This window comes from Stylophora pistillata, chromosome 8 (assembly GCF_964205215.1).
Source record: "Stylophora pistillata chromosome 8, jaStyPist1.2, whole genome shotgun sequence".
NCBI classification, from domain to species: domain Eukaryota; kingdom Metazoa; phylum Cnidaria; class Anthozoa; order Scleractinia; family Pocilloporidae; genus Stylophora; species Stylophora pistillata.
In genome coordinates this window covers 32,865,958-32,881,121 of record NC_142526.1, presented here as the reverse complement: position 1 = coordinate 32,881,121, position 15,164 = coordinate 32,865,958, and the positions used below count along the sequence as shown (strand labels likewise).

Genomic DNA, 15,164 nt, shown 5'->3' with positions numbered 1-15,164 from the left:
CTTAGCTCAAGTCCAGAATGGTAAAGAAGTAGCGATCGCTTATAACGGTCGCGGTTTAAAAAATGCAGAGCGCAATTATAGTACAACCGAGAAGGAGGCGCTCACGTTAATAGAAGGGATTACGAAATTTTAGTCCTTCAGAATCGCCAATTTACGGTTGTTACTAATCACAGTTCGTTACGTTGGTTAATGAACGTTAAGGATGCTTCTGGTCGTCTTGCAATATGGGCCTTACTTTTACAACAGTACGATTTTGAGATCGTCCATCGCCCTGATAAGATGCATGGCAACGCGGATAGTTTGTCCAGACGTCCATATGATACAAGGGAATGTAATTCACTCCAGAAAGACGAGCCACAATAAGCGAAAATACGAGAATTGCAGAGGCGTTATCCGGACCTTAGCGACATTATTGACTACCTAGAAAATGATATTTTACCGTCAGTCGACCATGCGGCGCGCAAGCTTTTACTTATGAGTGATAGTTTTTATATCGGGCGTGATGGTTTACTTTACCATTTAGGCGACAATCGAAAGCGCAATTCTTGGGACTCGTATCCTCAGCTCGTTGTACCTCCAGCATTAAGATTCGAAATTTTGTCAAACATGCATGATCGCATTTCCGGTGCGCATTTCGGAGTCCATAAGACATTCAGTAAGGTCAAGCAACGGTATTGGTGGAAAGGAATGTACAAAGATGTTGAACTTTGGTTTAGGTCTTGCACCGAGTGTTCCATGAGAAAATCGCCTAGAAATACCAAAAAGGCACCATTACTTCCAATTCCAGTGGAAAATGCATTTGATAGAGTGGCTATTGATGTGTTAGGGCCTTTTGCACCTTCTAATAAGGGTAACAGATACGTTGCCGTCTTTAGTGATTACCTTACTCGATGGTGCAAAGCATTCCGGTCCCGAGCGTTGAAGCAACTGTAATTTCGCGTCTGTTGGTGAATAAGATCATTGCCAGACACGGTGCACCTAGAGTTTTGTTGTCTGATAGAGGGAAAAATTTCTTGTCCAAAGTGGTAGCAGATGTTTGTAAGGTCTTCCGTATTCACAAAGTGAACAGTTCTAGTTACCAGCCGCAAACTGATGGCTTAATTTCGCGGTGGTGACTGATGGCTTAATTTTCACTTACCTATCACCCCAAAATAATGGTCTTCGACAACGATCAAAATAAGAATGTAGCTCTAGAATGTAAAGAATTCGTGAGATATCTAGGTATAATAATTGACAATAACCTTTCCTGGAAACATCATATTGACCACGTAGCTATTAAAATGAGTCGAACTGTAGGATTGATCTGTAGACTACGGGATTTTCTGCCAAGACATACTCTTCTAACTATTTATTCATCCCTTCTTGCTCCTTATTTAACCTATGGTTTGACAGCCTGGGGTTAAGCATATAAATCGTACCTTGAAAAGCTTCTCAAGCTTCAAAAGCGAGCTATTTGCTTTATCTATTTCTCAGAGCGAAATCAGCATGCAATTCCTTTATTTATCGACGCTGATGCCTTACCGTTAAAATTTTTGTATTATGAGCATTTAGCTAACCTTATGTTTGAAATAAGATACAGTGAATGCTCCTGGAAACATTCAAAATCTTTTTCGAGATATCTCTGATATTCATTCTTATAATACTCCATCCTCTGCCTCTAATAATCTTTACGTACAAAGTTCCACACTCTCAATTCAAGTGAATTCATTTTCTAGAATCGGAAAAAAAAATATGGAATGAAATGCCTGTATCATTTAGAAAACTTTCTAAAAATGTCATCAAGAGGAAAATGAAACAAACACTTTTTGAGATCCTAGCTTCAGAAGATTGTTACATTGATCTTCCAGAAATCGTTCAAAAAGTTAAGTTGAATTTATCTTCCTCTTGATTGATCAGTTGATATGTATTCAATTATATCGTTTAATGCATCAGTAATCTCCCTTCAAGACTGTTGTCATTTATTATTAGTAATATGATTAGTTTATCAGTAGTCTCTAATCACTGTTGTCAATTCTAGCTTTTTAGTTCTCTTGTTACTTTTAGCTGTATTTAGTTTTATCTATTTCCTGTAAACATGACCCGCATGGATTAGCTTAGCTACCCGCGGGTATGTTACTGTACTTTTATCCCAAAACACAAGAAAATGTATGTATGTATGTATGTATGTATGTATGAGTTGAGAGATTTAACTCAACTTTATGTCAGTCACTTTCAGTGTATGTTGCAAAGAATAAAAAAGATTGGGATGACTTTATACCACTAGTTTTGTTCGCCCATAGAACGTCAATATTAGAAGCCATTGGCGATTCTCCTTTTTACGTTCTGTATGGCCGTGAGCCCCGTTTGCCAGTGGATGTCAAGTATTTACCGCCAGCCGATGACGACGTTACTGCTTCAGTTTTTGAACATCGTAAACGAATTGTTGAAAACACTGAATTAGCACAAAATTTGGCTAGAGAAAATTTGCAGCTTGCTCAGCAGAAAATGAAAGACTATTATGATCAAGACGCAAAGGAACCTGTGTTTGTAGTTGGTCAACGTGTATTTTTTTTGAGTCTTTATTGAATATACGAGTAAAAATACATACCTATATGTTTGGGTCTATACTCCTCGAACTAAAAATGGTTTATCTAGGAAACTTTTGCTCAATTGGTTAGGACCATACAGGATAGTAAAGCAATCGTCTCCCGTTCATTTTCGATTGCGTATCGATACTAATAAGAAAGTTACCTTCGCCGTGCATGAAAATCGAATGAAGCCATTTATCGATCCGTCCTTACGACTAATTGAACCTCCACTAGTTGATGATCCTAGTGAGCCTTATCTTGATGAGTTTCATATTCCAGATTACTGTTTTGAGTCAGGGGTTCCTCTCGATGAAAATAGGGACTTTAAGATACCTAGACGGCTGTTTCAGAGGACGGCTGACCGGAAGTAATATTACACGTGTAGACCGTATTGCGCATATTTGCACAACACGCGTTGCCGTCCAGTTGTTGTCGAGGACTTCAGATTTGGAGTTTTGCCGTCCACAAGTGGACGTAAGTACATTTGACGAGCATTTCTTTTAAAATTCATTATTTTTCAATTGACAAGGCTGTCCTTACTGTAATTTCTTGTTTTGATGAACAAAAGTTAAAAAATTGAAGTGTAAAATACCGTCGCGAATGAGTGTTTGTTTGCTGTGCTTCGCAGTGATGGCGAATATATCAACTAAACTTGAACGAAATTGAATTTTCTGGCTTCTGTTTCCAGAATTATTTTGCTCACTCCATGTATCACGTAAATTACTGCTATTGACCATAAATTTTCAGCCATAAGCGCCAATTTTTTTCCAATTGTGATTTTAATAGGACTCAAAAATTGCGTTGTTTTTTTTGTGTTAACAGAAAGAAGCGAAATGGAATGGAAGGAAGAAAACGACGTCCTTCTCTGCCGTGAAATACTCGTTTCTTAACCCTTCAAGTTCAAAGAAAGAACTGTCGAGCGAGGGAAAATTTGGGACGAGATTGCTAATCGATTGAATAACTGTCAGACTTTAAAATTCCGTGTGAACGAGCGATCAGTCAGAGAGCGATTTAAATTAATCAAGGAAAAGTTCAAGCGTAAAATTCAAGACCAGGAAAAGGCGTCGGGAATTGATGTAGAACCCGCCTCAGAACTTGAACAAGCCCTCGAGGACATTTGTGCATTGCAAGAATCTCTACCGGCGGAAGTCATGGACTCGAAGCAAGCTAAGGCCGAAGCAAACAAACTCAAAGCCGAAGAAATACGCCAAAAGCAATGGAGAGCTTCGGGCAAACTAAAGCGAGAGAGGGTCAAGAGCCTCAGGAACCCGCGAAGAAAAAGAAAAGAGGAGGCAACGACTCTGTACAGTTCTTACAAGAAAAATCGGAGAAAGAGCCCGAAGTAAGGAAACAAGAGCTAAAATTAAAGGAAAAGGAGCAAGAGCGTTTATTTGAAAAGCAACGAGAGATGATGCGATTGATGCAAAGTCTACAACAGAGCATGATGGCTCTAGTCTCCAAATTGGTAAACAAGTGACGTTGACAGTGATGATATATTTTTTGCTGCTTTGTTATCCAGGTCACCTTTATTATCCATTTTACCTGTTAAGAATGGCTGCCTGTAAGGATCGAGAATCGTCCGTCAGCGACCATTTTGGCGAATTGCTCATATTTTGCTCAACGATACCCTTTGGTAAACTGTTTTCAAAAATCAAGTTTAAAAGTTCCGACGAGTGTCAATTTTTCAGAAATTTGCGAAAATTTGAAAACGCGGTTTAAGTGCGGTTTTTCCGCCTGGCAAATTGTCCAAAATTCACTGCAAAACCCAAGCTTCGTTGAAGGCTTAAAATGAATTCAGTTAACACCAAACTTCACACGTGTTAAGAAAAAGTCTTCCCATTCATTTGTGTTATGTTAATTTTTCCGTACACAGCTAAATTGTGATTTTTTTTTGTCCCTTAAGCAGCACCCTCAAAAAGTGCTGTACATGGGGCGAAAAATAAGTAAAATTTAACGCGATAAAAGTATACCTGGTACATAATTTTTTAAATTTTTAACTAGATATTCGTAATAAAATGTTATTATTCAATACCTGAGTAAAATTTGAGGCTTTGAATCGGAGCGCTTCCTTTTGAAAATACCACAAATGTTTGTGTCCTGAGCGAGCAAAGACATATGTTGTGTAGACAAACGCTAATCTAATTATTCCCTGCCAGGTAGAAAAAGGTTTAGAAATCAACTTTAAGTTTGGAAATTTTTTAGCTATTATGCCACAAGATATTAGGTGAAAGGGAAATCATGCATTCACAGTTGCGTGAGAGCAGAAAGAAAATAAAATCAGTGTCGAAAATGTCCATACGGTTGTTACATCGATCATCATTATGCAAATTACGACCTCAGCTGTAGGAAAACTATGATATCTCTTGCTCATTTTGTTGAACGGCTCTTTTAACCATTTTGGTGAATTGCTCATATTTCGCCCAAAGAAACCTTTCAGTAAACCCTTTTCAAAAATCATGTTTTTAAGTTCCAGCGATTCTTAACTTTTCATAAATTTACGAATATCTGAAAACGCGGTTTCAGGTTACCTGAGTTCAGGCTCCGCATGTCGCACAGTCAAAAATGAACTGCGAAAACCAAGCTCCGCTCAAGGCTTAAAATAAAATCAGTCAAACTTCACACGTTGTAAGGAAAGCTATTCTTATTCAATTCTGGTGAGTATATTTTTTCGGGCACATCGATTTTGGGATCACTTAAGCCCTTGAAAGAACATCCTTACAGACTACGCAAAATGGCGTTGAAAACAGGTGATATTTCGCGCGAAAAAAATGTAGCTGTTACCTGACACTTTGGACTTTTAACAATATATTCGTCAAACAATGCTATTTCCATTCACTGTGCAATTTTTGATGCTCTGAATCGCATTGCTTCCTTTCGAAAATGTCAGAAGTGTTCGTGACCTGAGCGAGCAAAATTATGCAAAGTCTGTAAACAAATAACTAGGTAATTTAACCATATTGAGTTGTTAAATATCCAAATTAAATTCGGTCTCCGTTGTAGTGACTTATAGCTTGTAAAATGTAGAGAGACAGATCAAAAATTTTGCAAGATGTTTGATAAGGTTCTCCAAAACATTTTTGGGCTGAAAAATCTGCAAGTGAAGTACATATTACATTACCACCTTCTCACATTCAAGTAATGCAAAAGATACATTCGAAAGAGGCTACTTAAGACTTGATTCCACACTGATAATCTAAATACTTTTTATCTTTTACAATGAGAACTCATTTTTTGTAAGTATAAATACAAAGAAAGGCGCCTTATGACCTTCAAAGTAATTTAATACAAGAGAACAGGTGTTATTCTCCTGGTAATTATTAATGTCACGCAACGTAACGTAATTGGAAACGTTTTGGGGGTGCTTGAACATACGCGCGTTTAAAAAACCGCAACTGAAAGGACGACGTCGTTAAATTAGAGAAAGAAATCCCGCATTAAAACATGAGCGGATAGAAATGTAGGTTGGATACTCCCGCATCCGTCAGTTTGCATATTTCGGCTACCAGATGAGTAAACTTCATTACTTACGTGAAGACCAGAAAAGAAAAGTGAGGGTCCATACCGGCATGATTAAAAGAAAAACAAAACAAAACGCAACAACTTCTGATCCGGCCTACGTGCATTTTTAAAAAATAAGATAACCACTAACTGACGATTAGGAACGATACGCCGTTCATTCGTTTCTTCCTCACTTTCCTATTCTGCTAAACAAAAGAGAAAGTCTGCATCATGATGACTTTTGGTAAGTACATTTGCTGACAATCTCTTTCAGTAGAGCCAATTACGGGGCCTTTTTACGAATGGGCTTTGATGGTATATTGAGGCCAAGATCTTCACACGTGTGCTGCAACATGGGTAGCCTCAAGATTTTCAAAGAGTCCTTTAGCGCCATTTCACAAAGATCGTACTGATCGTAGATCAGGGGATGGTCAAGTTGTATTGACGTGACAGTCTCCTTTGCCTCGCTAAAATTACTCTCCTCCTGAGCTGCTCGGATATCACTGTCATCAGCAACTCATTGGCGTACTAACGCACTCTGTCTTGAGAAGAAAGAGGTGATCTGGGTAGTTGTGAGGAATTCCGATGACTGGAAATTTCTTGTCGTGCACCATCGGTGCCCCGGGCAAGCCACATATCTCGAGCAACCACCTCAGCGTCAAGCTTGTGGTCTGTCGTCTGCCCTATTCGAAATTTAGACAGAAGGTACGACTTTTGTTTTTCGTTGAATCTGTAAGCCTTCTTTATTACTCTGAGAGCCCAGCCTTCTTTCAGAGAAACACTAGAATCTTCCTTTCCCACAGTATACTGGGTATACTGACGCACTATCCTTTGCCCTTTGTAGTAAATCTGAGATTGAAGTGTAAAAGCATTATTGTGTGGTTATCAGACCTTGAGTGAAGTTTTTGTGTTTTTCAGTCTTTGGTATATTTATGACAGCCCATTTAGGGTCTCATGTGGTGCGTGTTTGCTGGGATCGGACGTCGGTTATGATAAATAGAAATAATTCGCATTGGTACACTGAAATGCTTGTACAGAATGCTGTTCTCCCCCTACATTCTCAGGAATTATTGATCAATATATACATATTATCTCTATATATATATATGAAAAACAACCATTAAATTGTTTGAGAGTCATTCAACAAACTGAGCAAGAGATATCATAGTTTTCCTACAGCTGAGGTCGTAATTTGCATAATGATGATCGATGTAACAACCGTATGTACATTTTCGACACTGATTTTATTTTCTTTCTGCTCTCACGCAACTCTGATTGCATGATTTCCCTTTTACCTAATATCTTGTGGCATAATAGCTAAAAATTTCCAAACTTAAAGTTGATTTCAAAACCTTTTTCTACCTGGCAGGGAATAATTAGATTAGCGTTTGTTTACACAACATATGTCTTTGCTCGCTCAGGATACAAACATTTGTGGTATTTTCAAAAGGAAGCGCTCCGATTCAAAGCCTCAAATTTTACTCAGGTATTGAATAATGACATTTTATTACGAATATCTAGTTAAAAATTTAAAAAATTATGTACCAGGTATACTTTTATACTTTTATAGCTCGTCAAGTGGCATAACTTTCCCAGAAATCAGTCGACTTGGGAACCAGAACAAAACATTTTAGATAGACGACTTATTGACGAGTTTAACAACTCAAGGAAGTGACGAACTCTCGTATAGTCAGTTCATCTCCACCTTTTTTTTCTCTCCAGGAACTTGAAGGTCGTATACAAAGATTTTCGTTTTAGTATCAAATTAAAGGGTTTTCGGTAAATGGATTCTAGGCTCACATCCCGACCATTGCTTTATCTTGTCATTTATCTCTGTTATTGTTCAGTTTTGTGTGACGAATGCTAAAAGTTTTGACTCTCGCGCAGAAAGTAGAATCTTATCCTGCTCCGTTAACGATTGCCCATTCCCCTAAACCGCTTACCTTTTATACCAAGACAAAGCTTTTGAATATTCACACAGTCTTCAATTTTACGGAAATGAGAAGTACTTTTTCTATGACTAAAGGAAAGTGTTGGGTTTAGGATCGCAGAGCCGGCTTCTATTTACACTTACGCCACCAGCTAAAGTAGATATTTGGCCTGAAGATTCGATCAGTCAGGTAGGCTCAGGCACCAGATCTAGAGCTAGTAGTTTAAGATCAAAGTCTTCAAGAAGTAGCAGTTCAGCTAGCTCAACTCGTCTGAAGCATGTAGAAGAAACTGCAAAGCGAAAGGCCCTAGAGGCAAAGTTGAAAGTATTTGAGGAACAACAGGCACTTGCAGAGAAAAAGTTTCAGTTGCAACAGCAGGAGGAACTGCTGAGAATTAAGTCTGACCTAGCCTAAACTGCAGCCAGAGAACAAGTGTATGCTGAGGCAGACGACCTCGGACGTAGAAGTGAATTCGAAGCGAAACCTGAAGGATCCTTATCACAAGTAAAGGAGCCTTTGCAGGAAATGAAGAAACCAGCTGTTAAAACATGGGACCCCCTGGCTCCTGGGTCGTCTTATGGGAATAAGCCTCTCCTTGTTAATGCGGCAAGTCCCCAAACTCAGATGTTGAGACAATTCAAAGGGTGATTGAGTTCCAAGAAAGGCAGATAAAATGCATGGAAGGCCTAGTTGCTCAACAGCAACAGAGTGCTAGTAAGATCGAAAATCCCGAAAGCCTTAGAGGTGTTATCGAAAGAGTACCATTCCACTTAAGAAAGAGATGGCGCGCGACTGCTGATAAGATAACGGAAGGCGAGGATAGAGAGATCAGATTCGACGACATCGTGGCCTTTGTTGAGAAGGAATCTCGTACCTCTTCGCATCCTGTGTTTGGAGACATCCTAAGGCCCAACGATCAAGAAAGGGAAAAGAAAGGGGCTCGCAGTTCCAAGTTCAAGAACAACAACTTTGCCACCAGAGTGGGAAGTGATAACCACTCTGGTGGCAATGGCAATGGCAATTGGCAATGGCAATTCTATTGCAATTCCAATTCAATTGGCAATGGCAATCCTAGAAACTTCCCAACTGGGATGTCTAGTGCACCAAATAAAACTTGTCTTTTGTGTAAACAGGTTCACAGGCTTGAGGATTGCCCGGAATTTAAGCGCAAGAGTTATGATGACCGCGTTCAGTTTGCGTGAAACAACTACCTGTGTTATAACTGTTTGACCCCTGATCACACGGTGCGTGAATGTAAAAGGAGGAACGCTTGTAAAGACTGTGGTAGGAAGCACTCACCATTATTGCATCCCCCACTTCCAGTCAGAGCAAATGAAACCCAGAGCCAATCTGCAGTCAGTGAAGATCATAGCAGTCCCCCGTATGGAGACAACAAGGTGCGGTCACACCGGTTAGTAATAGATTTGTCGGATTCGTCGGATCTACAAATTCAGTTATTGGTTTCCCAATCATACCTATCAATTTCCCAAGAGTAGGCTACACACTCTAACCAAAGTTTAGGCACATAACACCTACCTCCCTTTTTTCCCAAAAAACACTGATTCACTGTTTTGAGCATCTGTTTATGTTTTATTCCAAACTGAGTTACAGCTTGAACAGCACAAAGTAAACACCAAAAGATGTCTTATTTGTAACATTAAAACAGTGAACCAATAGAAGCTTATGCTTCAATAATAACAACAAGTATTTTATAGCTATACTTCAATAATAAAGAAGTCCTCTTCAGCTATGATAAGTTGTCAGTCTACTATGCATTTTAGTGGAAGCAGCAACAGTAATACCCTATTTCAAAAACTTTCAAGGGATTGATTTCTAAAAAAAAGTCGTAGGATTTTCCTTAGAATGAAATAACCAAATTACCTATACACAGTTAAATGAATTGCCTTGAATCAATACAGAGAAGACATTTCTGAAGTCTTCATAGTCCAGAGTAGCCATGTTTTCAGGAAAGCCAATTTCGCATAAGGAAGTTGACACGTATATCCTCTCATTGGCAGGACTGACTTTTACAATCACAACACCACATGGGTGCCTCGTCTCTCCACCAGTAAAAAACTTCAATAGTTGCTTGAGCTCTTTATAATAAGAAATGTTAAAGTTAAAGTGTGGGAATCAGCTAAAAGAAATGGCATGTAGTTAACACCATACTTGCAAAGCTACACGTACCATGTAGAATTGAATTCAGATAAGGATCTACTTATGATCCAGGGGACGTGTATTTCCAGGAATTTTTTGTAAGTGTGAGTTGTGTCTTTTGTTCCTTTCATTGATATTTCAGTGTTCACAGACAGTGTGATAAAAGCCATAAAACCTTTAGTAAAGTTTTCATAACTGCTTTCGATCCTGGAAAATGTCTGCCACACAAAAATGGGGACTAATACTTAACTATTGGTAAACAATAAGATGGAAACAAGGGTTTATGCGTGACGGTTGTTAAGAACAAAAGCTTAGTGTGTGACATGTAAATAAAAACAAAAGAAATGCAGGAATAAATTGGCGAAAAACAATTGTTAAAAGTAAAAGTGTATCTGATGCGTGGATTTTGTTAAAATTCAGGCTTAAAATGGGACCACACCCCTCCCCAATCTTAATCCAGTGCTGTGGTCCTAAGAAAAATTTCTTCAGCTACACACAGTACTTACCATCTTCACTGCTCTCTTTAATATACTTAGTAACCTTGTGAAAAACAGCAGTAGCTGCAGTGCAAATGCTTGAAGTTGGCCTCAACCTAAATAGTTGCTTGGCAGTGCTAGTATTAGGAGTGATCCTTGATGTTGATGAAATGAAAAGAGCCTCAAATACTGCAGGTTTGGCACGCACTGCATTTAAAACTACAAGAGTCTCCAGACCAGTTGAAAACTGATGAAGTGTTGCTACCCATTTACTAAGCACCAAATGTTGTATAAAGCACCGCACCACCATCTGATGATTTTCTTCCTTTATGGGAGAAAAATAGCAAGAAGGCTATTGAATTAGTTAGAAAAAATATTATGAAGTTAAAACTGTTGTTATCATTATCACTGTTATCATTATTATCAGCAGGAGCATCATCATTGGCATCATCATCATAATCACGTACCATCATTGTCATCGTTGCGTACCCTCCACCTCCACCATGAGCAATTAAAGTTCAAACAAAAGCAAAATTTCTGTCACAAACCATATTAATTAATTAACCGTATTAATTTTGTCTTATTTTATTTTATTTTATCTTATTTTATAAATAAATTTAGGTTTTTTGTGCCAGGGCACAATGCTAATACCTTAAACAATGACAAAAAGAGCCGGAAAGATTGAAAACTTTTGCATAACTAATGCAGCTGGCATGCACATGCAAACAACTACATCTCATAAACCATTCCTTTCAATGGTGCACAAAAACTGTTAATAACAAAAAAAATAACAGAGTTCTCAAAGACTTGGGTGCATCATTAAAGCTGATCAAAAGTAGTCCCAATCTACATTGATCTAAGATCACAATATACCACAACATATTTACACTGTAACTGACTAGAATTGCCAGCAAATCCTTGTTAATTGTAGATTCCTGGCTTCTTTTGATTTGCCATGATGACCCCAGCAAATCAAATTATTGATGTGAGAGATCATTTTGTGGTTCACTGCCTCTGATTCAGATGATCTCATAGGAATGCACCCTTAAATTACTTTAGGACTCACTGTCAACATAGCTGTCAGTCCATGCACTCTCCTGCAAAAACCTCACAAAGGTATCATCACTGTTTAGAGTAGTGAGGTCATCCTGACCACACAACATTGCCTGTTAAAAAAAGTGCACATTTAAGTTTGTCGTTTCCAATCAGCCTTCCTAACTCAGGCCGGTCCCAAATTCAAGCCCCATTACCCCTTATGTTGTTGACATTAAAAAATTCTTATATTGGCTTCACTTTTGCTGGAGACACTGCCACACAATTTACTCCCTGTAAACATTAGCCCACCATATGTCATATCATCCAGGCAGAGACTTTTTCACTGAAAACAGTAATCATTACCCGTACCTTCTCAACATAGCGTAATTCCTCTTCATGTACAATGTCAGTGATAGGTGCATAAGCAGATGCCTGGCTGATATCTCCAGTTGCCAAGTAGTAGTACATAGAGGGTGCTAGATAAGGGAAACCCCACATCCTTGAGATATACTGTGAGCAATAATCTGTCCAAGCATCTGAAACAGACCACAGCTCAATGCCATGACAAGACGGAAAACACGTGCACTGTAAGTACCTCCCGTTGTCCCATACAAAGCCTTGCAAAACTTTTCTAAGGCTTTGTACGGGACAACGGGAGGTACTTACAGTGCATGCATTTTCCGTCACGTCAGGGTTTGATCAAAGTTGAACAATAGCCTGTTGCTAGGACCCTTAAACAGCTTGAACTGGTTCTGAGAGACCAGCTGCAAGAGCAGATCTGTGTAGAATTGTCTTTTCACTCCACCACTGTCAATTGCAGGGTGACCAATGTAAGAGATTCTGACTGTTTGATTTGGTTGAAATCGAGGACCTTTGTAGAATGCAACAGCATAAGATACTAGGTCACTTGGATCAACCTCTAGCCATATACTAGGTCTTGATGCGAGTTTGCCTAATAAGGGCTTAAGCACACTTGCAACAGATTCTTCTGAAGGGAAACAAAAGTAAATAAATATGTAAAAAAGATTAAAGATCAAGGGTCATAGAAAGGTAGTGTCAGTGGAGATTTCAATCTGGAACAACAAATCAACTCTTTCTCTTGACGTCTACACGATACTAATATAAGTAGTTACTGAATCTTTCCTTTGTCATAGCAAACCATTGTCTAGTTTAATGTGTATCAATTAATACAGTGATTCAGATGGACATACCTACATTCTAGAGAATATTCCATTTTCTTCCATATTTTTAGAATTTTGATATATCAAAACACAGTCAACACCCCCATTGAAGACAAATAAAATTTATCAATTAAAATTACAGAAAAGATAGGATGACAAAACTCGCATGTCTGTAATAAATAATAAAGGCTGATAGTTTCAAAAGAAACTGTTTGGGGCTGCGTCAGTGGGAGTAACGAAATAATTTGGATATACCAACAAAGTTGAAATGGTAAATTGGCCACCGTAACGATTACAAAAGCTGACGTTTCGAGCGTTAGCCCTTCGTCGGAGCCCTTCATGCATTCGCTCCGACGAAGGGCTAACGCTCGAAACGTCAGCTTTTGTATTCGTTACGGTGGCCAATTTTCCATTTTAACTTTGTTGATATATCCAAATTATTCTGTGATAAATAGACGGGAATTATAAATGGAGTGAACCTTACAACTTACCACTTTTGTCATCAGCATGATTTTGGAGAATTCATATCAACTGCTTCCTCAAGCTCAATGGAGTCACGCACAGCCTCTTCTATAAGTTTGATGTCAAGCTGGGGAACATTTAAAACAACCATTAGCCTGTCATCATCGTGCATTTGGCTTGTTGATGCTTCTGGACCAACACCTGTTGTCTGCATTGTAGACGAGCTGCCATGGAAGTTACTTGTGTTAAGGCTTGTAAGTGGTTCTGCGCTTGGTGGTGTAGTGGTAAAGTAACTTGTGATACTATTTGGTGGTGTACCTTGTCCTGTTTGTGTGTTGAGCACATGTAACTTACTTGTGACCATGCTTGTAGATGATGTACTTGTGCCTTGTCCAGTCTGTCTCTTATTGAGGTTACATGCCCTAGGGCTGGAATGTTCTGCTTCTCCACTGGATGCAATAAGATCATCATCATCACTGTCCTACTAAAAATCAATATGTATGTCTTATTAACCAAGCGCGAGGGCCGTACTGGGAAAATATCGGCCCGAGGTCTTGACAATACGGACTTCGCTGCGTTCGGTCCGTACAAAAAAGACCGAGGGCCGATATTCTCCCAGTATGGTCCCGAGCAAGCTTGGTTAATAAGAGATTTATTACACGACTGAAGAAAGCTTTTGGTATCATTCGGGACAATGCCAGGTCCAATACTGAGAGAATACTGGACTGGCAATAGAGCATTTTGATTGGTTGATTTTAGTTATTGGCCCTCTGAGAGCCTGAGTCGTGTAATACTTAAGAAATACATTTGTTATTTTCTGCATGTGTGAAACTCATAATTTACTGAGTTGAAAATTGTGTACTGTGCTTGTATAACCAAGTGTTACGTTATTATCAAGAATTACAATACAGTGACCTCAAAAAATCTCTGATAGAAAGAATAAAAATGAAAAGCTCAGATTTAGCACAGAAAACTGAATTAAGTACATCAAGTTCAAGTAATTTATTCTGATAAGTTTGTCTGAAAAACTATTCCAACATCTCTAAAACAGTCCTTTATCAGTATCCCCTCACTAGAGGAGCAGATTTGGAGATTAAGTTTTGATCACCCCTTTGGTAGAATAAGTGTGAGTACATTTTGGAAACTATGATGGTTTTCATATGCTTTACTGATCCTTCATATTAAATGTTATCTACTCTTACAAACGTTTTCTTTACCTACTACCTTAGAAATGAAATGTTTAACAAAATAACATGAAAAAGACATTATCTTACCATGAACATCAGATTAACAGCCTTTCTAAGTCTAGTATAAATGGCCCCTGTTGGATATACTGTGTTCACTCCCAATGCAGCAAATAGAACATTTCCATCAAGCTTCCTAACCTTGTTGCAAACACGAACAAAGTCAAAATCATCCACTGTGATTTTCCTAAAAACTCCTTTTCCCTGCATCAAGTCTAAAATTTTTTGTCTAATCTGGGTTTCTTCATTATTTCCCTGATAACGGATGTTGCCATCAACAAACACCATAACATCTGATAGAGATTAAACCTCATAGGTTTAATCGTTCTTTTTTCGCATAAAAGTGCAAAAAAGAATTCGGCTAATATCCAGCCATCTTAACCTCGCGTTTGGTCAATGACGCATATTTATTGAAGATAAATAATTAAAGAGTTGTGTTGAGTTTTCCAACCATTTAAAGAGAACTTATTTCAGACTCTGTTGAGTTTCAAGTTCAGGTTAATTTAGCACTTTAACTTTAATCTTGAAGAAGTGATGTCAAGTAAGAATAACATATTTATAATTCTTAGTAAAACCTTAGAAAAAGTTTATTTCCTGTCATCTATCTATCAAC

At 38.4% G+C, this 15,164-nt stretch overlaps 1 protein-coding gene and 1 pseudogene across 1 annotated transcript; both read left to right on the top strand.

Annotated features, from left to right (window-relative positions):
• Positions 1-2,484: 2,484 nt before the first annotated feature.
• LOC148725899 (uncharacterized) lies at positions 2,485-7,740 on the top strand. Its single transcript, XM_088731549.1, has 3 exons — positions 2,485-2,540; positions 2,593-2,866; positions 7,636-7,740. The coding sequence occupies exons 1-3, from the start codon at positions 2,485-2,487 to the stop codon at positions 7,738-7,740; spliced, it is 435 nt and encodes a 144-aa protein (XP_088587675.1).
• On the top strand, positions 3,401-4,081 carry LOC111347256 (uncharacterized; annotated as a pseudogene).
• Positions 7,741-15,164: the final 7,424 nt, after the last annotated feature.